This window comes from Apium graveolens, unplaced genomic scaffold (assembly GCF_009905375.1).
Source record: "Apium graveolens cultivar Ventura unplaced genomic scaffold, ASM990537v1 ctg8411, whole genome shotgun sequence".
NCBI lineage: Eukaryota > Viridiplantae > Streptophyta > Magnoliopsida > Apiales > Apiaceae > Apium > Apium graveolens.
Window position 1 is genome coordinate 23,598 of NW_027421155.1, and position 25,175 is coordinate 48,772.

The 25,175-nt window shown below is 35.2% G+C and overlaps 1 protein-coding gene and 1 long non-coding RNA gene across 2 annotated transcripts; both read right to left on the reverse strand.

Annotated features, from left to right (window-relative positions):
• Nucleotides 1-9,124: 9,124 nt before the first annotated feature.
• LOC141704917 (uncharacterized) lies at nucleotides 9,125-9,664 on the reverse strand. The gene has a single exon (XM_074508058.1). It carries the CDS (start codon nucleotides 9,662-9,664, stop codon nucleotides 9,125-9,127), a length of 540 nt encoding a protein of 179 aa, XP_074364159.1.
• Nucleotides 9,665-20,720: 11,056 nt separating this feature from the next.
• LOC141704916 (uncharacterized) lies at nucleotides 20,721-24,143 on the reverse strand. The gene is made up of 5 exons (XR_012568130.1): nucleotides 24,047-24,143; nucleotides 23,506-23,566; nucleotides 22,032-22,062; nucleotides 21,163-21,216; nucleotides 20,721-20,924 (listed from the first exon to the last, which is right to left on the reverse strand). It is a non-coding gene; the product is annotated as an uncharacterized LOC141704916 (long non-coding RNA).
• Between the last annotated feature and the right edge of the window lie 1,032 nt (nucleotides 24,144-25,175).

The window sequence follows — 25,175 nt, forward strand, 5'->3', positions numbered from 1 at the left end:
GGGCTGCTAAAGTCACGTCTGAAGTATGCCCCCCAGTCTCCATCCTTCCGCCCAACGACCACAAACTTCTTGTTTCCTTTGTGGTTCAAGTCATTGAGAAAACTGGTGTTCAACATATGAGGAATGTGGGCTCTGTGTTGTATCACAACCCAGACAGGCTGATTCAAAGGAGAAGGCTTCATCATGAAGATAATACGGAACATCGTCACACTTAAGGGGATGCCTAAGTCAAGACATCACACTATGAATCAAATTATAAAAGACCACTCATTAGGTAGAGCTGGCATGGATGAATCTTGAGTTTAGCTAGAAGTCTCAGAATGAAAGGGTGCAGGGGAAACCTTAGCCCGGACTTAAGGGCCGCCTTGAATAGAAATAGCCTTTGGTGGCAAAGGTTACAAGCCCTCTCACTTGGCTTAGCTTTACGAAACTTAAGCAGTCGGGCCAGGAGTAAATCGACTTAATCTCCTCGACATCCTTCTCACGGAGCATACTCTGTGATGAAACGCGTCGAATGGACGGTACTAGGGTACTCGTCTGCCCTCTCAATCTAACATACTCTTCAGACTGTTTTAACAACGGTCAATTGAGAAGGGGGAAATATGAGCTATACCTTGGAGGGAGCGGAGAGTGGCCCTCTTGTGTAGAGCTTCCTTTTGAGAAAAAGAGGACTTGCTAGGACCTTGTCCGCCACACATTCTTGAAGAGCTTGGAGAAAGATACAAGCTTGAGAGAGTTTGAGAATTTGAGAAGGTAAGGAATGAAGGTGTGAATAAAATGAGCACTTATCATCTTCTTTTATAGAAAAAACAGGTCACCTGCTACATCAGGTCGTAAGTCTTGCCTGATTCGCGCTAGCAGGTACCTCCCTAAAATAACACCGGAAATGATGAAGAAGAGCGATAGAAAGGCAAGAAAGGCGACATAATAAACGAGAAAAGCGATGCATGGCATCGCTTATCGTATCAGTCTTCCAAAAAAAGCCTGGCTGAAACCAAATACAAGTCATTAGTCTTAACTAAAGGACAATTATGTTAATCACCATGATTAGAAAAATTAGTGAAAATTAAGACAAGATTATCTCTTCAGCTGAACTCACGAGTACGAGAACAAAACGTTCTCCTCCATATCAAAGCCATAATGGCCATAATTTGCATACAGGGAAGCTCCGGCCAACCAGCCAACAAACTGAGGCCTTTTAGCCTACCACGAGCCTCCGTATCAGAGCCGTGACGGCCATCATTTGCATGCGGGGAAGCTCTGGCCGAACAGCCAATAAATTGAGGCATTTTGGCCAACCAGGAGCCTCCGTATCAGAGCCATGACGGGCACAACTTACGTGTGGGGCACTCTCGGCCGACCAGCCCACAAATGGGGGCATATAGCCGACCAGAAGCCTCTGTAGGAGAGCCGTGATGGCCACAACTTATGTGCGGGGCACTCCCGGCCGACCCAGCCCACAAATGGGGGGCATATGGCTGACTAGAAGCCTCTATAGGAGAGCCGTGACGACCCCAACTTATGTGCACAGTACTCCTGGCCGACTAGCACAAAAATAGGGGCGTATGGCCGACCAGAAGCCTTTGTAGGAGATCCATGACGGCCACAACTTTCCCCCGGGACACTACCAGCCGACCAGCCCTCAAGTTGAGGCCTTTTGGCCGACCAGAAGCCTTTGTAGGAGAGCCATGACTGCCACAACTTGCCCCCGGGGCACTGCCAGCCGACCAGCCCTCAAGTTGAGGCCTTTTGGCCGACCAGAAACTCCTGTAGGAGAACCATGAGGCCTTCAAAAGTTGTTCCGGAGACCCTCTTGAGAGATCCTTAGGAAATTTCTCGAAAACCATAACTCTCAGCAAAACCCAATTTTGTGAAGATTGGAACGTCCACGGAAAACGAGCTTGTTGGAGTATAGAACATCCTACGAAGGAGTTTTGGACAAATTCGATGGAGTATAAGACTTTCTATATATACAAGTTCAATAGAACACAGAACATTCAGCAAGAACGAGTACATAACGTCCGTTAGGATGAGTACAGAACGTTCACCGAAACAGTCGTAACAGAGCCCTGCGGAACTTAAAGGCAACCATGAAGTTAATTCCATGGGCAACCATCAGAAGCAAAGGCATGAAAAGGTATGTAGAAACCGTGAACTCTTAGTGAGAAGTTCAAAAAAAAGTTAGGGGCAGGAACCCCTGGGCAACCACCAAAAGGCCGACCAGGAGGTTCTCCTCAAAGTGGCCGAGTAGCCCACATTTGAGGGCATGAGGCCGAGCAGAGCCTCCTGTAGAGTCCTGCTACAAGTGGTTCTGCCACAACCCCGGTAACCCCTTTTGAAAAATTTCGAAAAAAATGAAAAAAAAATCAGAAAAGTTTTGAAAATTTTTTAAATTTTAAGGTTTTAAGATTAAGGCCAGATTAGGGCCGTTTAGTGAAATTAAGCCTAGATTAGGGCTAATTAGTGTATATTAGGCGTAATTAACCCAAATTATGGGGAATTAGTGATTTTTGTGGTGAAATTAGCCCAGATTATGGTCGTTTAACCCAGTCACTCTTATAATTAGTATGAATTAGGGATAATTAGTGTCTTATACATACTGATTAGTCTTAATTAGCCCCGATTAGGGCCGATTAGCCTCTATTAAGGCCAATTAGTGCATTCTAGCTTAAAATTAGGCTCTTTTAGCCTAATTAGTGACTTGTGCATGGAAATTAGCCCATATTAGGGCCGATTAGCCCAGATTAGGGATAGTTAGCAGCTTTCACCTTATAATTAACCTTGTCGAAGGTTAAGGGGTGATAAAACGCTCGGTTTTTAGCCCCGGATAGGGCCGTTTTAGTGTAAACACTATCCAAATAGCCTGTGCAAAGGCCTTAAGTGTGTGTACTTGCACTAATAAGTCGTTTGTAAATATGTAGGTTGCTCCACACTTTACAATAAAACTACGATACCCATGAAAGGCTGACACACATGAAGGGCCGATACCAATGAAGGGCCGATACCCATGAAGGGCCGATACCCAAGAATGGCCGAAAGTACCCCGAGTCGCGAATAGACCATTACAACTTCCACGAAAACTCGAGCAGTATTCATGGAAGTTGGGGGGCTAATGATATGGATAGAAAATACATCCTAAAGACACATTTAATGTCGCATTAATTACACTTGGGCTTCTTGTCTGAAGTCCAGTATAGACATGTCTGGTCCAAGCTCGTAGTAAGATCAAGACAGCCCATTTAGGCAAGGCCCACCAGCTCAGGTCGTCAAGGTCCAAGAACATAAATTGTTCAAGGACTAGGCTCAATACGGCTGAAAGAGTAGAGACATATGGTCTAAACAGACTCAAAGTCCTACACAGAAGGTTCTAGAGCTCCTTTCTCAATAGGACTCATAATCACCATCTAAGTTGGAGACTTATCAACCAAGTCTCCCAACAAAAGTCTAACACTGGACTCACCTCTATATAAAGGGCTCTACCCCTCAACCTAGAACTACGTTTTTGGCTTGATTCTCTACAACACATAGATGCGTATGCATCTTGCAAGGATCGATAGTCCTGAACGCAAGAGCGACCATTAAACCTCGAAGCTCACCAACCCTAGCATTGAATACTAACACACTCAGGTTTTTGTTCCACAACAATCGTGTACTATAAAACAGGTACCATAAAAAAACTTTCAATGTTTTGTCTTTTATATAATAGTAATATATATATAATTTATAAATTAATTTACATACATTATGTAAAACTAAGTTTTAACTAAAGTCAAAATACATTATTATAGTAAAATCCTCGAAACAGTTTGATGTCAGATAAAGAAGCTACTCCAATTATATACTCAAAATACTTGCAAGGATATGTCTTTTTTTAAATGAACTTTGTTTAAATCATAATAGTAGTATGATTTTTTATTTTTTTAAATAGCGAGTGTTGTATAATCTTTTGAACTTTATATACTCTTTCTACAACTCATCAAGAACTTTATGTTCGATTGTCAATTTTTTTATTCCGGTCTTCTAGTCATACTCCCATGTGAAAAATAATTTTATTTTCGAATTATATTTTAGAATTTTCATTGGTCATGTATTAATGTTAGATTTTAATTTTCTATTCTTATTTGGGAATCGAACCATGATAAGGGGGTTTGACCTAACCTGAACCAACCCGATCCAACCCAATATATAAATAATAGGATTGGGTCAAAAGTATAGTTTTATGTTGACCCGTTAAAATTTTTACAAACCCAGGTAAGTGTGCTGGGTCATTTTTATCCTCTAACCCGTCCAGCGGGTTCACCCATATCACCTATGCATCATCAGAAGAGAAAGCAAAGAAAAGGCTAAAAGAAAAGGAGTAAAATGTTAAATTGTAATGGTCTTATATTTAGGAATTTTTAATATGATCATAAATAGTAATTTATTGGCTCAAATTTTGTTAGTGCTCGATTCTTAATCTATGTGTGTAATGATAACACATATTTGGCATAAGATTTTGATTAAAACAAAGTTCATGCTACAATCTTTTAAGTACTCTTTTTTAAAATATTTTTTGAACAGTTTTAAATTTTATTTAATATCATGTTAATAATAGTACATATAATTTATAACTTATATTTAGGGTTCAATTTAAAATCATTTTAGCATTGAAATTTTAAAACTATAATTTTTCATGATGGCCGTCGTAATTGGCCTATTTTGTTGTAGTGATGTGGTGGAAATATTTCATGTAATTTTTTTGTCTATAAATGAATTTTGGCATAACTTTTTTTTTAAACTGTCATGAGAATAAAATCAATGGTGTCATATTGGTTCAAAAAAAATTAATAGAAAACTTTTAACACTAGAATTGCTTAAATACATTATATATGATTATATCATATGGGGCTAAACAATTATAGCATCTTTCTCTACCAAGGTAGTTTGCTTTGCTTATTGATATTAACCATTAATTAACAAGACACTTACATACATGTAGATTGTAATGAGTTTTTCAATAAGGAATTGGTTCAATAAGTAGAAGTTACATAGTTAATATTGGGAAACTGGTAATATTTTCTATGTTTAATAACTCTAGAATGTGATCAACATAGGCATTATCAATCATCACAATTCTTGATAAAACTAAACATATGTAAAGAAAACCAAATTGTTGAAAAAAAGTTGACATATATATGTACAAGTTGCAACATGAAGACATGAGGGTTAAACAATCACAAAGAATTTGCAGAGTGAACTTGGAAGTGGTAGGCATCAATGAGCTTGATGGTAGTAGCAGACTAATATTCCGAAATTAGTTCCTGTAACAACATCAACCATCCTAATTAAATTTCAAATTTGATCGATCAGTTGCAGAAGCTCATACATAAAGCACATGTATTTCATAAAGAGTACTATTAAGGGAGAGTGAGAGAGAGGGAGAGAGAGAGAGAAGGAGAGAGAGAGCGGGAGAGAGAGAGAGAGAGAGAGAGAGATTTGTTCTGAAGTGCATGTACAGGAGATAAATGTGATTGTGTTTTGTGTTTTTACAATACCTGACAAAAAAGAAACCTCAGGAACCGAACTATATTTAGCAAAGCTTCAAGTGCCTGAAATAAAATATGAGCAGAGAATTAAAATATGAAGCAAACAAAAAGAAAGAAATGGAGTGCTTGATGGCTATGCAAGAATGAGAACAGAGGGGTTACATTTATATGTATGTAGTCACGTACACATGTATATTCCGTCAAATCTTACTATTTTTTTTAACACTCCCGTCTCATCCAGGATTTGAGATTTAGAATCCTAATAATATATATAGTGTTGTAAGATCCCTACTAAAAGATCGTTGTTAGTTAAGTAATAACAGTACCTTTTTAGTTAATCCTTTAATCTGGATAAACTACCTTTTTAGTTGATCCTTTAATCTGGATAAACTACCAACCATTCTAAATAATTTTTCTATCTTCATATTCGCAAGAAAGTCTAACAGGTGACTATAAATTCAGAATTTATAGGCACATTGATATAAATTTATGATTTTTTCTAATTTTCTTTAATGGACGGAGGCAGCACATGAAAAATATATAATCAATACTACAAGTTGGTTACAATATTTTTTACTTTTCAATTTTGTCTCAGCTTTTATGTAATTTGTATTATGTGTTGGAATATTTGAATCTGATATTTTGTGTATTAAGTTAAAAACGTGTTCAAGAAATTTGGAAACAAGCATCCATACAAATCCAACCAGTCAATCATTCATACATTTAACCATTCAATCATCCAAAAACCACCAACACCAACCCCATCATCTGCATCAATCATCCAAAAATCACCAACACCAACCCCATCATCTGCATCAATCATTCAAAAACTACAGAATCTACATTACCAAATGTACAACCCCCAGCATTTGCAAACCTATACACCAACCCCAGCATTCATACACTTATATTCTTACTACACAAAACCGTCTAAATTACCAAATGTACGACTACGCAAAAGAAAAGACCTTGAGTACAAGAATTGATCAGATATGCTCTTAGATGAACTGCAGGGCGTCAATGCGAACTTCATCTAGCTGTTCAATGCTGTAACACGATCGAGTCTTGGCCAACCACTACAAATTCCAAACAAACAAAATTCAGTACATGATGAATGAAAAGTAACCATATTGAAAAGTAACCATATCTTAGTATATAGCAAACTGGAAGCGTCAAAGTAACGCCTTTTTCAACTTGTAAACTTTTCCTTCTTGTCCTTTAATGACAAAACCATCTGGTTGATCTACATAGATTTCCTCTTCTAAATCTCCATTCAAGAAGGCTGATTTCACGTCAAGTTGATATAATTTCTATCCTTTTTGAGCTGCAAGAGCAATGAGGGTTCTGATTGTGTCTTTTCGAGCTACTGGTGTAAATGTTTCGAGGTAATCAACTCCTTTATGTTGTGAATATCCTTTGGCCACTAGACGCGCTTTATTTTTTAACCAAGAACCATCTGACTTGTGCTTTATTCTATAAATCCACTTCACACCCACAACCTCTTTATTTTTCGATCTTTCAACGAGTTGCCATGTCTTATTTTTTTCAATCATGTGAAACTCCTCTTCCATTGCCTTCTTCCAAACATCTTCTCTAATTGTCTCCTCAAAACTCGTTGGTTCAATCATGCAAAAATTACACGACTCATAAATATCAGCAAGAGACCTCATTTTCAGCGGAGTACTTCCTGAACTTGACGATCTTGCACTATCACTTGAAGGTGATGATGGATCAGTAGGTGAAGATGGATCAGATGGTGATGATGCTGGTGATGACTGATCATTATTTTTGTCTTCATTTTGAGCTTCTGCTTCAAATGTAATAGTTTGATTTTGACATGCTTCTTTCTCCCAATTCCAGCTAGCTCCTTCATCAAACAACACATCTCTACTTATGATTATTGATTTCTTCTTTAAACTATACAACCTATATCCTTTTGATTTTGAGCTGTAACCAAGAAGAATGCATTTTTCACTCGTGTCTTCCAGTTTATGTCTTTTTTCTTTCGGAATATGTGCATAGCAAATGCAACCAAATATCTTTAAATGGCTTACCGAAGGCTTCTTTCTGCACCATGCTTCTAATGGAGTCATTTCTTTAACTGCCTTAGTTGGACATCTGTTAATTAAGTACACAGCAGTATGAATTACTTTAGCCCAGAATGAATTTGGCAACCCTTTCTCCTTTAACATTGATTTGGCCATATTCACTACAGTTTGGTTCTTTCTTTCAGAAACTCCATTTTGTTGAGGTGAGTAACCAACCATGAGTTGTCTATCAATTCCTTCATCTTCACAAAATTTATCAAACTCTCTAGAGGTATATTCTTTACTCTTATCACTTCTCAAAACTTTTATGTAACAACCACTTTGTTTTTCTACAAATTTCTTGAATTTTTTGAAAATGCTAAAGGCCTCAGACTTATATTTCATAAAATAAACCCACGCCATTCTTGAGTAATCATCAATAAATAAAACAAAGTACCTATTTTCAGCAAGTGAAGGAGTCCTCATTGGTCCACACACGTCAGTGTGAACAAGCTCCAGCAGTCCCCCAGCTCTCCACGATCCTCCTTTTGGAAAAGAATTTCTATGGTGCTTTCCCATGGCACAACCTTCACACACTTCATTATTATCTTCAACTTGAGGCAGCCCATACACCATATTTTTCAGTTCCTTCAGCCCTTGAGAATGTATGTGTCCAAGCCTTTTATGCCAAAGCAAGGATTCATCTTTCAGGTGTGCTTTTAAGGCCAAATCAGCATCATAATTGAACATTAGCTGAAAACTTCTGCCCCTTTTCATCTGTATTTTTGTAACCAATTTTCTGCCTTTATTTTTGTCAAAAATTGTGCAAGTACCATTCTCAAAATAAGCAGCATATCCATTTTCTATGAGCTGACCGACACTAAGTAGATTCTGATCTAAATCAGGGACTAATAAAACATCATTAATGTATCGTATGCCATCTTTTGTTTGAATACATATCGTACCTTTGCCTCTTGCCTGAACCAATATGCCATTTACCATTTTCACTTCAACGGTAATACTTTTATCAATCTTTGTAAATATTGTGTTGTCTCCGGTCATGTGATTGCTACATCCGCTGTCCAATAACCAAGTAGTGCTACTTTTCTCATTTGTGACCTGACAATTTGCATAAAAGACTGCATATCCAACTTCTTTTTCTTCAGATACATTCACTTGCTGCTGATTTTTGAACCTGCAATCTTTTTGCAAATGTCCAAATTTCTTACAATGATGACATTGAGGCTTCCCTTTGAACCAGCAATCCTTCTCTGTATGGCTACTTCGTTTGCATATTTCACACTTGTTTGATTGACTTGCATCACCTAAATATCTGTTATAATTACTTTTTCCTCTTCCTCTTTGGCCTCTTCCTCTTCCTCTATTGAACATTCCACCTCTTGATGATACTCCTCCATTATAACTCTGAGACGGTGATTCCTTTTTGTTTAAGTTGAGCTTACATTGCAAAGCACTTTCAATGGATTTTTCGGAGTGTCTCATCAATCTTTGTTCATGGGACTGTAATGATGCCATCAACTCACCAGATTTTAATGTGTTAATATCTTTGGTTTATTCAATAATGGACACCATAGCATCATATTTATCAGTCAAGCTAATCAGAATTTTTTCAACAACTTTCTTATCGGTAACCACTTCACCGTACAAAGCCATTTGATTGACAATTTCATTTATTTTTGAATAATAATCCTTCAAACTTTCAGACTCATTCATCTTCAAGTTCTCAAAATCTCTCCTGAGGGATTGTAGCTTAATAGATCTTACCTTGGAATTTCCTTGGAATTCTTCTTGCAAAACTTCCCAAGCTTCTTTTGTCATTGTAACCCTCATAATTCTGGGAAACAAGCTCTCTGATATAGCTTGTTGAATAAAGAAGAGGGCTTTTGCATCTTTCTTTTTAGTCTCCTTTAAGGCCTCCTTCTGAGCATTTGTTAAATTTGCTGATTCATCATATTCCCTTTTCACTAAATCCCACAAGTCTTGAGATTGGAAAAGTGTTTTCATCTTCAAACTCCAATAATCATAGTTTTCACCATTAAAAATGGGCATTGTAGGTTGTTGAATATTCACACCTTGATTTGTTGCAGCCATTGTTGACGTGTTATTTCCACCTACTGCTGTTCTTTACGCCCAGTTTCTAATCGAATCTAGCTCTGATACCAATTTGTTAAACATATCATGAATTATATAAGAGAAAAAAAGGTACTGGAAGAGTATGTGATATTTCATTAGATAACAACCTTATATACTACAAGGTTGTGGCTGTTGAGTTACATAACCACCAGGGAAAGAAGTGTTTCATTTTCCTGGATATTAAAAACAGATTTATATAGGATAACTACGTCTTTAAAAACACATTACTTCTAACATTATGCACATAGGAATTTCATCCATAGTTAATTCGTATGAAGAAACAGTTCAAGTGTTCGAAAGGAAGAAAAAAATGTAACAGTACTAATATTACATCAATATAACAATCAATGAAAGAGTATTATCAAAATTAGGAGGCACCAATCAGTCCAATAATCACAAACCTTTACTTATTCCTGAATTTCTAGCCACGTCTTTGTTTTTGGTTTAGATATGTCCATAGAGTGTTACTCTATTTTTAGGTATGACACCCTCTTGATCATAGGTAAGACAGAACAAAGAGCATTGAAATATAGACTATGCTCCAGTTTAATCTCTATGTAAATCCTCTAATAAGATAACGTATTTGCAACCCATACATACTGCATTGGACGACACTAGCTATTAGATATAAGGAACAAAGAAAACACATAAAAGTAACTATGATATCGTAGACTCTAATGCCTTTTATCTACGGTCCATATAGTGCCTTCAAACCCCAAACTGTTTGTGCGTCAGGGATACATCTTTAAACTAAAGTATAACTTCCAAACTATACTTCTTTAAACTAAAGCATAACCTCCATTAGGATAGCTAGGACTTAATAGAATCTTGATCAGTACAAAAATAAGCTCCTAATCATAATATTCTTCCTGTATCTTAAAGTAATCGTAACAAACCCCAATTATGCACAAGTACACTCTTGCTAACAACCGTCATCTCCCTTGACAATGTCCCAATTCCAACAATTTCTTTTTCCTATGCTGTAACAATCAAATATAAATTTGTAATTACCCAAGCAAACGAAACCATCATGTAATAACTTACTTTGAAAAAACAACAATCAATTTATTTATTCAAACATTATTAAGAATTTATTTTAAAACATTATTCAACCAGAATATATTGAGCAATATAAATCAGGATTTTCAATTACTTTTGAGATTTTGAAATTTCAGATTTGTTCAATTTGGATTTTAGAATTTTATTTTTTAATTTGGATTTTTACGAATTCTTAATACCGGCCTAAAACCCGTGCGATATACGGATTATTTTTAATATTATATAATTTTTTTGAATTCAATTTGAAGTAAAAAATTTAAGTTACGAAACTTATTTATTTAAAATTTTAATAATATGATTTCATTATACTTTTTAACATACACATAGGTGTATAAGTTAGTGATACTATAGTTTTAAAAAATAATGTAATGATTGAAATTTATATTTTTATTGATATTTATAGGTGTTTTTATGAAAAAATATTATATTTAATTAAAAGATAAATTTTATATGAGATCAGTAGTATACGAATTGTCATTAGTCGACCAAATTCAACCAACTATATTCACATTTATGTTAGCTTAATATGTTTAAACCCGAATCAATGATAAAATTTTATGTGTTAATGACAAAAAATTATATTAGCTTAAGACCCGTTATATCAACCAAATCCAGTTAATTACACTTACTGTTTTATTTAATTTTACTCTAGCTCGGGATGATTATTATTTTATTTTAGACCGAACGAATATTATGGATTATTTTGCTTTAATTTGATGATATTATATCGACCCTACGAATTTCCTTTCAAATGTATATTTTGTTATAGTCTGATCCAATAATATAATGTTTTTAGCGGGATCAATAATATTTATTATTGATCCAATAATATTGTTTAGCCCGGCCGGGTGAATTTAATATATTATTTTGTATTAACCAAAATCATTAGACATGTTATAACTTTGTTATGAATATTTATCTATTTATGAGAGTATTTTATTTAAAATATTATTATAATTACGGTGACCAGACCGACTACCAACCAAATTTAAAGGTTGTTGGGAAGAATTGAACCCGAGTCTTTACATTCACAACCATATCAACTTAACACCACACCACACTATTAGTTAAGTTTTTTATCATATACATAATATGTCAGTGTCGTAAATAGCGACAATTTATTTAACTTTAAACATGATTACTAAAATATTTGTGGAATTAGTTTTGAACAATTGAATTTGAGATATAAAATTAAGCATAGTATATAAACGGATCATTCCCTTATTTATTATACAATTTTTAATTTGAAAATTATGTCTTATACATTTTTTAAATATATTTTTAATAAAAAATAAATTGTACATATAATTAAATTTTTTTATATGTTAAAAAGAGATACACTTATATAAATATTGTATATGTGTACTACATATTTAGTTAAGTTATAATTAGCGTATTTCGATTTATTTCGAATTCAAAATTAGAACTTGACCAATTTTTTAAAAAATACTCGAAATTTGACTAAATGACGTGCCTGTAAATATCACGTCACTAGCTGGGTTTAATTTAAATTACGAGTTCGACTAGACTATCTTACCAACAAAGAAAATTTTTGTGATATCTTATGTTGGTAAAAATTAATATCTTTGAGATTTTTATAAAAGCAATTTAATTGATAATATGTATCAAAATTACTAACTTCAAAATCAGAATTTTACCCATTTTGAAAAAATACTCGAAATTTGACTATATGATAAAGCCGAAAATACATCATCACTATCTATGTTTAATAAATTTAAATTACGAGTTTGACGAGAATATCTTACCAATAAGGATAAATTTTATAATATCTTATATTAATAAAATTAATATTTTTGAGGTCTTTATACGATCAAGTCAATTGATATTATGTATCATAATTACTAACTGGCTGGTTTTATAATATTTACATCTGGAACTTGACCCAATATTTAAATTTATATTATTCAATTTGATATGGTTATTATAAATAATCATATACATAAAGTCCCTTTTTTGGAGTTCTCGAGTCCAAAATCCTAACTTTATATTACAATCCAATCTAATGGTTCATGTTTTATGTTTCCAATAATTTAAAAACTAAAATAATAAACTACATAACGTAAACGTGTGTTACATCATTAATGTTCAGCAACTTGAATATTTACTTTTTTTACAACGTGAATATGTATGTTCTTCAAACTGATCATATTTTATAAAATCATATGTTCTACAATGTTCAACCTGTCAAATGTATAAGATTTGCAAGATATTTATTAAAATAGTGATATTTGTAGAACATGATTCACATTATAATACATTTTACAAAAAAAATTGTACTATTTTACTTGCAGAACATATATGGACTCCCATACTCAACCAAAAACAAAGACTCAATAGAACTTAACTCATATATATATAAATAAGAAACTTGAAAAATTATAGAAATCAATATTTTGAAAAAAAAATATTTAAAATTAGCAATAATAAATTTCAAAAAAAATATTTAGTGTTGGAAAATATTGTACAACTATTTTCAATTATTTGAAAAAGGTTAACACTATAATGTATTCTACTATTTGATTTAATCCATGTTATGCTATCTAACTAAAAAAAATAATATTAGTCGATATTTTGAAGGATTAACAAGTTCAACTAATATTTAAAAAAATTCATCAAATTGAAAATATTTAATTTTATAAAAATAATATACAATGTTATCAAGTTACAATAAAAATAAATATTATAATCATAATTGAAAGAAACATCAAAATAATTTGAATGATGATATTATAACAAATTTATCTTCATATTCTTGGAAAAAACTTCTGAATATCAGTAGTTAGTCTTTGCGATATATGAATTATTTTTATGTCACATCCATGACTGATGCTCTGTTGAGTAAAAATATATATGTATGATTGTCAGTGCTACTACGACTACGGTATATAAATAATTAACGAGGTCAGGGATGAGGCCAATGCCTACAATGCAGAGCATCAACGAAGAGCCTCCCTTTATTACAATAGACGGGTTTAAGAAAGGTTCTTTCAACAGGGAGATATGGTTTTGAGGAAGATTGAGGCATCTGGAGTAGGGTAGGGAGGAAAGCTAGCCCCCAACTGGGAAGGACCTTATAAGGTCAGGAAGACACTGGGATGAGGATCATACAAGTTAGAGACCATGAATGGTGATGAAGTGCCTCGCACTTGGCATGCTTCAAACCTGAAGGTTTATTATGTTTAGGACATTCACTACAGGTTCCCAGTACTTAGTATTAAGTTTATAAATAAGGTCGACGAAACCATCTTATGTAAGGGTTGAACCCATTTCTTAGAGATATTATCTATGCAAGTTTATTTCTATCATCTTGTCTACCAATTTATTTAAGTACGAGCATATAAAGAATGCAAATCCTGAAGGACCAAATGCCGAAAATAAAAGATAAGTATGAAATGAAATTAAACGAAGTGCATAGATAAAAGATCCCAAAGGATCATAAGTTAGAGTCCCGAAGGACCAATAAGTTATAGACCAATAAGGTTCAAATCAATGAGTTCTGAAAATAAAAGCCACGTATAGCAATCAAGGCCATGCAAGGCCACGTTATTCACTCATCAGAAGAATCCTCCCCCTCGACATCCGAGCCTTCCTCAGAAGAAGAACCACTACTCCCTGGAATCGGCTCCGCAATCTTCCCATGAAGGGCTGCTCTGAGTTAGGGCTACCCGAGGGGGCCTTACCCTTAGAACCGGAACCGGAACCCCCGTGACTAGAACTCGATTGAGACCTCATACGAGGAGTCGAGGGCACAGATCCAGAAGCTTGTACGGATAGATCCATGGTAGGTAGTTTCCAGGGGCAAGATAGAAGGCTTGGATCAACCACATCCATCCATACGCCTTGAGCGTCTTTGATTCCCATATTCCAACCCATGGCCATGTTAACAAGACGCATCTCATCATCATGTTCGTCCATCATTTTGGTGAACCTAGAGGATCTGTGATAAGCTCCCTTGAGGTCTTTCCATTCCTTCTTCCTCTTCTCCTCCGAGCTAGCATATTTCCTCTCCATAACGGCGAGCTTTCCCTCCACTTCATGAGCCTTGGATTCCCACTCCCCCACGGAGATAGTCATTTTGTTCATGGAAGTCTGCAGTGCAGCATAGTCGCCTCTCATCTTGACAGCCTGAGTAGAGGACGCAACGAAGTAGGCATTGGCCTGACAAAGAAAGTATGAGTATAGTTATAAAAAATTTAAGTATGAAGGGCCGAGCCCCCAAGGAGTGATTCCTATAATACTTTCCAAGTTCTAAAAAAAGGAAAACTTAAATAAAAATTTACCTGATAGAGGGCGTGAGCCCCCAGCATCTCGGCCTCAAGAAGCTTCTCACCAGAAGAGGAATAGGAGGTCAGGAGGAGTGATTCAGTTCCTCGACCACTCAAGGGCAAGGCCCGGGATGCCGAATACGGAGTCGCTGGAAGAGATACCCCATCCCGGCTCAAAAGGGGTCCTGGCACTCCCGTCAAAATCTTTGGTTCTCTTCTGACCAGATCCCAACGCCTCAAGGAATGCTGGAACCTTAGGAATATGGTTGGCCTTTTTATTTGCATCTCTGGCCATCTTGCCCGTAACAGCATCGCTCGGCTTAGCTTTGGCATCGAGAGCCTCTACAGCTGAAATAAGAAGAAAAGAAAGCAGATATTAAAACAAACTTGCACAAAGTTAAGGAAAAACAAAGATAAATAACCTCAATAGAGAGGGAACTAAGGCCAGCTCCATAAGCTTGACTTCTGTTATGAACTCCCAATAAGGGGTTACCCCATCATCTTTAGTGAGTAGATCTCTGGCTAGAAGCTCGGCATCAGAAAGGTTGAGAATTAAGTGAGAACTATCAACTGGGCTGCTAAAGTCACGTCTGAAGTATGCCCCCCAGTCTCCATCCTTCCGCCCAACGACCACAAACTTCTTGTTTCCTTTGTGGTTCAAGTCATTGAGAAAACTGGTGTTCAACATATGAGGAATGTGGGCTCTGTGTTGTATCACAACCCAGACAGGCTGATTCAAAGGAGAAGGCTTCATCATGAAGATAATACGGAACATCGTCACACTTAAGGGGATGCCTAAGTCAAGACATCACACTATGAATCAAATTATAAAAGACCACTCATTAGGTAGAGCTGGCATGGATGAATCTTGAGTTTAGCTAGAAGTCTCAGAATGAAAGGGTGCAGGGGAAACCTTAGCCCGGACTTAAGGGCCGCCTTGAATAGAAATAGCCTTTGGTGGCAAAGGTTACAAGCCCTCTCACTTGGCTTAGCTTTACGAAACCTTAAGCAGTCGGGCCAGGAGTAAATCGACTTAATCTCCTCGACATCCTTCTCACGGAGCATACTTCTGTGATGAAACGCGTCGAAATGGACGGTACTAGGGTACTCGTCTGCCCTCTCATCTAACATACTCTTCAGACTGTTTTAACAACGGTCAATTGAGAAGGGGGAAATATGAGCTATACCTTGGAGGGAGCGGAGAGTGGCCCTCTTGTGTAGAGCTTCCTTTTGAGAAAAAGAGGACTTGCTAGGACCTTGTCCGCCACACATTCTTGAAGAGCTTGGAGAAAGATACAAGCTTGAGAGAGTTTGAGAATTTGAGAAGGTAAGGAATGAAGGTGTGAATAAAAATGAGCACTTATCATCTTCTTTTATAGAAAAAAGGTCACCTGCTACATCAGGTCGTAAGTCTGCCTGATTCGCGCTAGCAGGTACCTCCCTAAAATAACACCGGAAATGATGAAGAAGAGCGATAGAAAGGCAAGAAAGGACGACATAATAAACGAGAAAAGCGATGCATGGCATCGCTTATCGTATCAGTCTTCCAAAAAAAGCCTGGCTGAAACCAAATACAAGTCATTAGTCTTAACTAAAGGACAATTATGTTAATCACCATGATTAGAAAAATTAGTGAAAATTAAGACAAGATTATCTCTTCAGCTGAACTCACGAGTACGAGAACAAAACGTTCTCCTCCATATCAAAGCCATAATGGCCATAATTTGCATACAGGGAAGCTCCGGCCAACCAGCCAACAAACTGAGGCCTTTTAGCCTACCACGAGCCTCCGTATCAGAGCCGTGACGGCCATCATTTGCATGCGGGGAAGCTCTGGCCGAACAGCCAATAAATTGAGGCATTTTGGCCAACCAGGAGCCTCCGTATCAGAGCCATGACGGGCACAACTTACGTGTGGGGCACTCTCGGCCGACCAGCCCACAAATGGGGGCATATAGCCGACCAGAAGCCTCTGTAGGAGAGCCGTGATGGCCACAACTTATGTGCGGGGCACTCCCGGCCGACCAGCCCACAAATGGGGGGCATATGGCTGACTAGAAGCCTCTATAGGAGAGCCGTGACGACCCCAACTTATGTGCACAGTACTCCTGGCCGACTAGCACAAAAATAGGGGGCGTATGGCCGACCAGAAGCCTTTGTAGGAGATCCATGACGGCCACAACTTTCCCCCGGGACACTACCAGCCGACCAGCCCTCAAGTTGAGGCCTTTTGGCCGACCAGAAGCCTTTGTAGGAGAGCCATGACTGCCACAACTTGCCCCCGGGGCACTGCCAGCCGACCAGCCCTCAAGTTGAGGCCTTTTGGCCGACCAGAAACTCCTGTAGGAGAACCATGAGGCCTTCAAAAGTTGTTCCGGAGACCCTCTTGAGAGATCCTTAGGAAATTTCTCGAAAACCATAACTCTCAGCAAAACCAAATTTTGTGAAGATTGGAACGTCCACGAAAACGAGCTTGTTGGAGTATAGAACATCCTACGAAGGAGTTTTGGACAAATTCGATGGAGTATAAGACTTTCTATATATACAAGTTCAATAGAACACAGAACATTCAGCAAGAACGAGTACATAACGTCCGTTAGGATGAGTACAGAACGTTCACCGAAACAGTCGTAACAGAGCCCTGCGGAACTTAAAGGCAACCATGAAGTTAATTCCATGGGCAACCATCAGAAGCAAAGGCATGAAAAGGTATGTAGAAACCGTGAACTCTTAGTGAGAAGTTCAAAAAAAAAGTTAGGGGCAGGAACCCCTGGGCAACCACCAAAAGGCCGACCAGGAGGTTCTCCTCAAAGTGGCCGAGTAGCCCACATTTGAGGGCATGAGGCCGAGCAGAGCCTCCTGTAGAGTCCTGCTACAAGTGGTTCTGCACAACCCCGGTAACCCCTTTTGAAAAATTTCGAAAAAAATGAAAAAAAAATCAGAAAAGTTTTGAAAATTTTTTAAATTTTAAGGTTTTAAGATTAAGGCCAGATTAGGGCCGTTTAGTGAAATTAAGCCTAGATTAGGGCTAATTAGTGTATATTAGGCGTAATTAACCCAAATTATGGGGAATTAGTGATTTTTGTGGTGAAATTAGCCCAGATTATGGTCGTTTAACCCAGTCACTCTTATAATTAGTATGAATTAGGGATAATTAGTGTCTTATACATACTGATTAGTCTTAATTAGCCCCGATTAGGGCCGATTAGCCTCTATTAAGGCCAATTAGTGCATTCTAGCTTAAAATTAGGCTCTTTTAAGCCTAATTAGTGACTTGTGCATGGAAATTAGCCCATATTAGGGCCGATTAGCCCAGATTAGGGATAGTTAGCAGCTTTCACCTTATAATTAACCTTGTCGAAGGTTAAGGGGTGATAAACGCTCGGTTTTTAGCCCCGGATAGGGCCGTTTAGTGTTAAACACTATCCAAATAGCCTGTGCAAAGGCCTTAAGTGTGTGTACTTGCACTAATAAGTCGTTGTAAATATGTAGGTTGCTCCACACTTTACAATAAAACTACGATACCCATGAAAGGCTGACACACATGAAGGGCCGATACCAATGAAGAGCCGATACCCATGAAGGGCCGATACCCAAGAATGGCCGAAAGTACCCCGAGTCGCGAATAGACCATTACAACTTCCACGAAAACTCGAGCAGTATTCATGGAAGTTGGGGGGCTAATGATATGGATAGAAAATACATCCTAAAGACACATTTAATGTCGCATTAATTACACTTGGGCTTCTTGTCTGAAGTCCAGTATAGACATGTCTGGTCCAAGCTCGTAGTAAGATCAAGACAGCCCATTTAGGCAAGGCCCACCAGCTCAGGTCGTCAAGGTCCAAGAACATAAATTGTTCAAGGACTAGGCTCAATACGGCTGAAAGAGTAGAGACATATGGTCTAAACAGACTCAAAGTCCTACACAGAAGGTTCTAGAGCTCCTTCCTCAATAGGACTCATAATCACCATCTAAGTTGGAGACTTATCAACCAAGTCTCCCAACAAAAGTCTAACACTGGACTCACCTCTATATAAAGGGCTCTACCCCTCAACCTAGAACTACGTTTTTGGCTTGATTCTCTACAACACATAGATGCGTATGCATCTTGCAAGGATCGATAGTCCTGAACGCAAGAGCGACCATTAAACCTCGAAGCTCACCAACCCTAGCATTGAATACTAACACACTCAGGTTTTTGTTCCACAACAATCGTGTACTATAAAACAGGTACCATAAAAAAACTTTCAATGTTTTGTCTTTTATATAATAGTAATATATATATAATTTATAAATTAATTTACATACATTATGTAAAACTAAGTTTTAACTAAAGTCAAAATACATTATTATAGTAAAATCCTCGAAACAGTTTGATGTCAGATAAAGAAGCTACTCCAATTATATACTCAAAATACTTGCAAGGATATGTCTTTTTTTAAATGAACTTTGTTTAAATCATAATAGTAGTATGATTTTTTATTTTTTTAAATAGCGAGTGATGTATAATCTTTTGAACTTTTATATACTCTTTCTACAACTCATCAAGAACTTTATGTTCGATTGTCAATTTTTTTTATTCCGGTCTTCTAGTCATACTCCCATGTGAAAAATAATTTTATTTTCGAATTATATTTTAGAATTTTCATTGGTCATGTATTAATGTTAGATTTTAATTTTCTATTCTTATTTGGGAATCGAACCATGATAAGGGGGTTTGACCTAACCTGAACCAACCCGATCCAACCCAATATATAAATAATAGGATTGGGTCAAAAGTATAGTTTTATGTTGACCCGTTAAAATTTTTACAAACCCAGGTAAGTGTGCTGGGTCATTTTTATCCTCTAACCCGTCCAGCGGGTTCACCCATATCACCTATGCATCATCAGAAGAGAAAGCAAAGAAAAGGCTAAAAGAAAAGGAGTAAAATGTTAAATTGTAATGGTCTTATATTTAGGAATTTTTAATATGATCATAAATAGTAATTTATTGGCTCAAATTTTGTTAGTGCTCGATTCTTAATCTATGTGTGTAATGATAACACATATTTGGCATAAGATTTTGATTAAAACAAAGTTCATGCTACAATCTTTTAAGTACTCTTTTTTAAAATATTTTTTGAACAGTTTTAAATTTTATTTAATATCATGTTAATAATAGTACATATAATTTATAACTTATATTTAGGGTTCAATTTAAAATCATTTTAGCATTGAAATTTTAAAACTATAATTTTTCATGATGGCCGTCGTAATTGGCCTATTTTGTTGTAGTGATGTGGTGGAAATATTTCATGTAATTTTTTTGTCTATAAATGAATTTTGGCATAACTTTTTTTTTAAACTGTCATGAGAATAAAATCAATGGTGTCATATTGGTTCAAAAAAAATTAATAGAAAACTTTTAACACTAGAATTGCTTAAATACATTATATATGATTATATCATATGGGGCTAAACAATTATAGCATCTTTCTCTACCAAGGTAGTTTGCTTTGCTTATTGATATTAACCATTAATTAACAAGACACTTACATACATGTAGATTGTAATGAGTTTTTAAATAAGGAATTGGTTCAATAAGTAGAAGTTACATAGTTAATATTGGGAAACTGGTAATATTTTCTATGTTTAATAACTCTAGAATGTGATCAACATAGGCATTATCAATCATCACAATTCTTGATAAAACTAAACATATGTAAAGAAAACCAAATTGTTGAAAAAAAGTTGACATATATATGTACAAGTTGCAACATGAAGACATGAGGGTTAAACAATCACAAAGAATTTGCAGAGTGAACTTGGAAGTGGTAGGCATCAATGAGCTTGATGGTAGTAGCAGACTAATATTCCGAAATTAGTTCCTGTAACAACATCAACCATCCTAATTAAATTTCAAATTTGATCGATCAGTTGCAGAAGCTCATACATAAAGCACATGTATTTCATAAAGAGTACTATTAAGGGAGAGTGAGAGAGAGGGAGAGAGAGAGAGAAGGAGAGAGAGAGCGGGAGAGAGAGAGAGAGAGAGAGAGAGAGAGATTTGTTCTGAAGTGCATGTACAGGAGATAAATGTGATTGTGTTTTGTGTTTTTACAATACCTGACAAAAAAGAAACCTCAGGAACCGAACTATATTTAGCAAAGCTTCAAGTGCCTGAAATAAAATATGAGCAGAGAATTAAAATATGAAGCAAACAAAAAGAAAGAAATGGAGTGCTTGATGGCTATGCAAGAATGAGAACAGAGGGGTTACATTTATATGTATGTAGTCACGTACACATGTATATTCCGTCAAATCTTACTATTTTTTTTAACACTCCCGTCTCATCCAGGATTTGAGATTTAGAATCCTAATAATATATATAGTGTTGTAAGATCCCTACTAAAAGATCGTTGTTAGTTAAGTAATAACAGTACCTTTTTAGTTAATCCTTTAATCTGGATAAACTACCTTTTTAGTTGATCCTTTAATCTGGATAAACTACCAACCATTCTAAATAATTTTTCTATCTTCATATTCGCAAGAAAGTCTAACAGGTGACTATAAATTCAGAATTTATAGGCACATTGATATAAATTTATGATTTTTTCTAATTTTCTTTAATGGACGGAGGCAGCACATGAAAAATATATAATCAATACTACAAGTTGGTTACAATATTTTTTACTTTTCAATTTTGTCTCAGCTTTTATGTAATTTGTATTATGTGTTGGAATATTTGAATCTGATATTTTGTGTATTAAGTTAAAAACGTGTTCAAGAAATTTGGCAACCACAATTATGTTATGACAATTACAGAGCACATGTGAAATCTAAGTAGGGATTTATAAAATAAATTTCAGAAGGAAAGCGAACCATGATAACAACATATTTCCTAAGAGATATGACCAATGTTTATTATTACTAATAATTTTTGCAATACAACATGTCATATGGGTACGTATGTGTGTGCATGATGGCGTACTCACCATTGATCATGTCCGAAAACCCCATGCTTTCCTGAATGATTGAAAGGGAAATCAGAGGACACAAACATTTTTTACTAGTAGCAGAAGGTAACAAGAACATGAAAATATGAAGTTTGCATTTCCATATAATGTTCCCTAATAGCTAGCTACATATTACGACTTTGACCACATATATGTCTTCCTTATACTATCACACTTATTAATTTTTAGTATAAAGATCAATTAAAGGTACCCCTAGATTCTTTTTTATTGTTTATTTCTACAAACTTGATCTAGCAATCAATCCTAACTTCAGTTTACTAAGGGAGTTTTAAATTTTGTTTTTTTACTTTTATTTAAACATGAATTTTTTTTAAATTTGTTTTGTCGTACTTGGCATCTTCCATTCTCCCGCATTGTTTAGTAAAGGATCAAGAAACAAGTTTGAGAAATATTTTTTTCAGCATTCAAGAAATGCAAGAGTGACATTTCGTCATAATTCATTTCTATTCGTCCTAATGCAAATTTTTGGTCAATTTTTATATTGGGCAAAATTATATAGAAAATATTGTCCAAAAAATATAGAATAATTGTGTATATATAACTAACATCATTCCTTTTCTCATTATAATGATCCACCCAACCGTCATCTTGTTCACTATCTTCTTGTCTCCCTGAAGTAATTATCTAATTCGGTGGCTTGTCTATTGGAGTATTTTCACGAGTAGAAAACATAATGAAAGGATTACATTGATCAATTATCTCTTGTCAATAAAAATGAAAATAAAGTATATTCTTAATTAATTTATAATTGTTTCTTAGTTTAATATTATTCTTAACAAGCCAAGATGAGCTACCGCAAAAATATGTATCAACCTCAAGTTTCTAAAATAATAGAGCCATACACGATCTTTCATCAAATGAAAATAAGCCAATACATATTTGTGTCGTTCACGAACAGCTTGTGAAAAATAACATTTATTATCTAAAAAAAGTTCAAACCCGCCCACTAGAACCACTATAATTATCACTTTCAACACAACTGAAAAAGCTTAAATTTGAATTTATTATTCTCAAATGATTTATGGATTACATATTTAAGTGTAATTTTAAACTTAAAATATTAATAATCGGGATGTATGTCAATTTTTTTAGATTTAACTAGCCAAGTTCAAGTCTAATGATCTCGTGCCGAGCTCAAGCCACACATGCTAATAGCTCGGCCTGAGCTCGTTAGCTTAACCCACACATTCTTATATTCGAGTTCGAGTTCCTAATAAACCATGTCGTTATCAGGCCGGTTTGTTCACCATTTACATATTTATAGCCAACTCTATTTGTAATAATTCAGGTTCAATATATTGGCATGGAATTGGTAGCGTGTACATACGAGGGTACATGTAAGGGTACATATAAGAGCAACATAATAAAAACATCTAAAGTGTAGTGTTGAAAATTTTGGCATAAATGAAAAATATATATGAAGGAGTATTACCGATAGGTAAACCATGGTGCAGAGACATCCATCTTTTCTGGAGCATTTACTTCATTGTTTACTGCAAATAATTCATAAACATATAAGTAAATATGTATTGGTCACTTGAGCAATAAAGATTTTTAAATCATGCTGGAATACTGAATATTTACTATGTTATGTGTATTTTGGGGAGAAAACTCATATCAAATTGGGGTAAGGATCATGTTCAGTAATCACGTAAGGTTGATCCAAATCTCGTTACACCAATATCCAAAATTGATATCATTAAGTCACTTGACACGGTTGATGGATATTTGAAATTGAATTAGAAATCGAACAAAAGAAATAATATGCTATGTATAAATAAATATTCAGATTTTCGACTAAGTTCGAATATGGATTCATTTTTTATTTAGGAGCAAAATAAATGTGAACTAAATCCTTTTCGGTTTGATAAAAAGATAAATTCAGAAATTTGGTTTCAATTACACCTAACCGAGGCAATCAAAATTTATCTATACATTTATCATCCAAATTAAGAAATTTAAATATAGCTTACCTTTGAACTTGAGAAAAGTCATGATGCAATTCAATTTGCATGAAAATATTGGGGTCGCGGAATATTGAAGATCTGTAAAAAATCGCAAACCAGTAAAAAATATTAAATCACGTATAAATAAAAAAGAACATAACATGGTGACATAATGTTTTTAGATTCTTGTTGGTATAATGTTGTTTTATGTTGGATATAATCAAATGATGAAGAAATACTTACATTTGTACATAATTAATACTTCAACACATATTTCGATTTAAATAGATTGTAAAATTTTGAGATACATACCAAGACGGAGATAGTCGGATGTGTACCGAGAGATAATGTAAAGAATGGAAAATGAGATTTCTTATATGGAGGGGATTGAAAGTATTCGTAAAATATGATAAACTTCTAGAGAGCAGTTTTGCAAACCTGATTGTTTGAATGGAAAAGGGAAGTGATTATATATCTCGCGATTTGACATAAATACACATAAACAACTATCTAACCAGCCTCTTGGATGTATAAACTAGTTAAATTTTATAAATATTTGCAGAAGAAATCAAGAGATTAAGCCAAAGAAAGAGATGGTTTGATAAGATATATGAACAAGAGAGCGGCGGTAAGGGGGTGTAAAACCCTAAAATGAATACATGATGTGATAAATATATATATATAAATATCATCCTATATCAACGGATCAGATTGGTTGATATTATGTATATCTGACGGCTGTTAACTAATCAAGGTTAAACTCGATTATGGTTAAAGGAACTAATCGGGTCGAAATTAATATATTTTTATGAGAATATCATATTCAAATGAACGTCTCTAGCCATTCTCTTTTACTTTGAATGTATTAGATTAATTAACTTTAGCAATCTATTTAGATTTTACAATATTGTATCTTAAGAGTATATTCGCTAATTAGATTTAATATAAGTATTAGCTTAAAAGGAATTTATATTTTGGTTCTATGTAAGTAGAAGTTATGTTCTTAATATTGGAAAATTGTTAATATTTATATGTTAAACAACATGTAACTTATCATCATATTGTTAATGCATTAAGGAATTATCAAATAAAGCATTAAAATTTATGATAAAATGAAATAGAAGAAAGGAAAATCAAACTGTAGAAATAAACTTTA

What these genes read in the sequence shown, in the direction of transcription:
- LOC141704917 (XM_074508058.1), bottom strand. Translation starts at nt 9,664, where the DNA reads ATGGCTGCAACAAATCAAGGTGTGAATATTCAACAACCTACAATGCCC.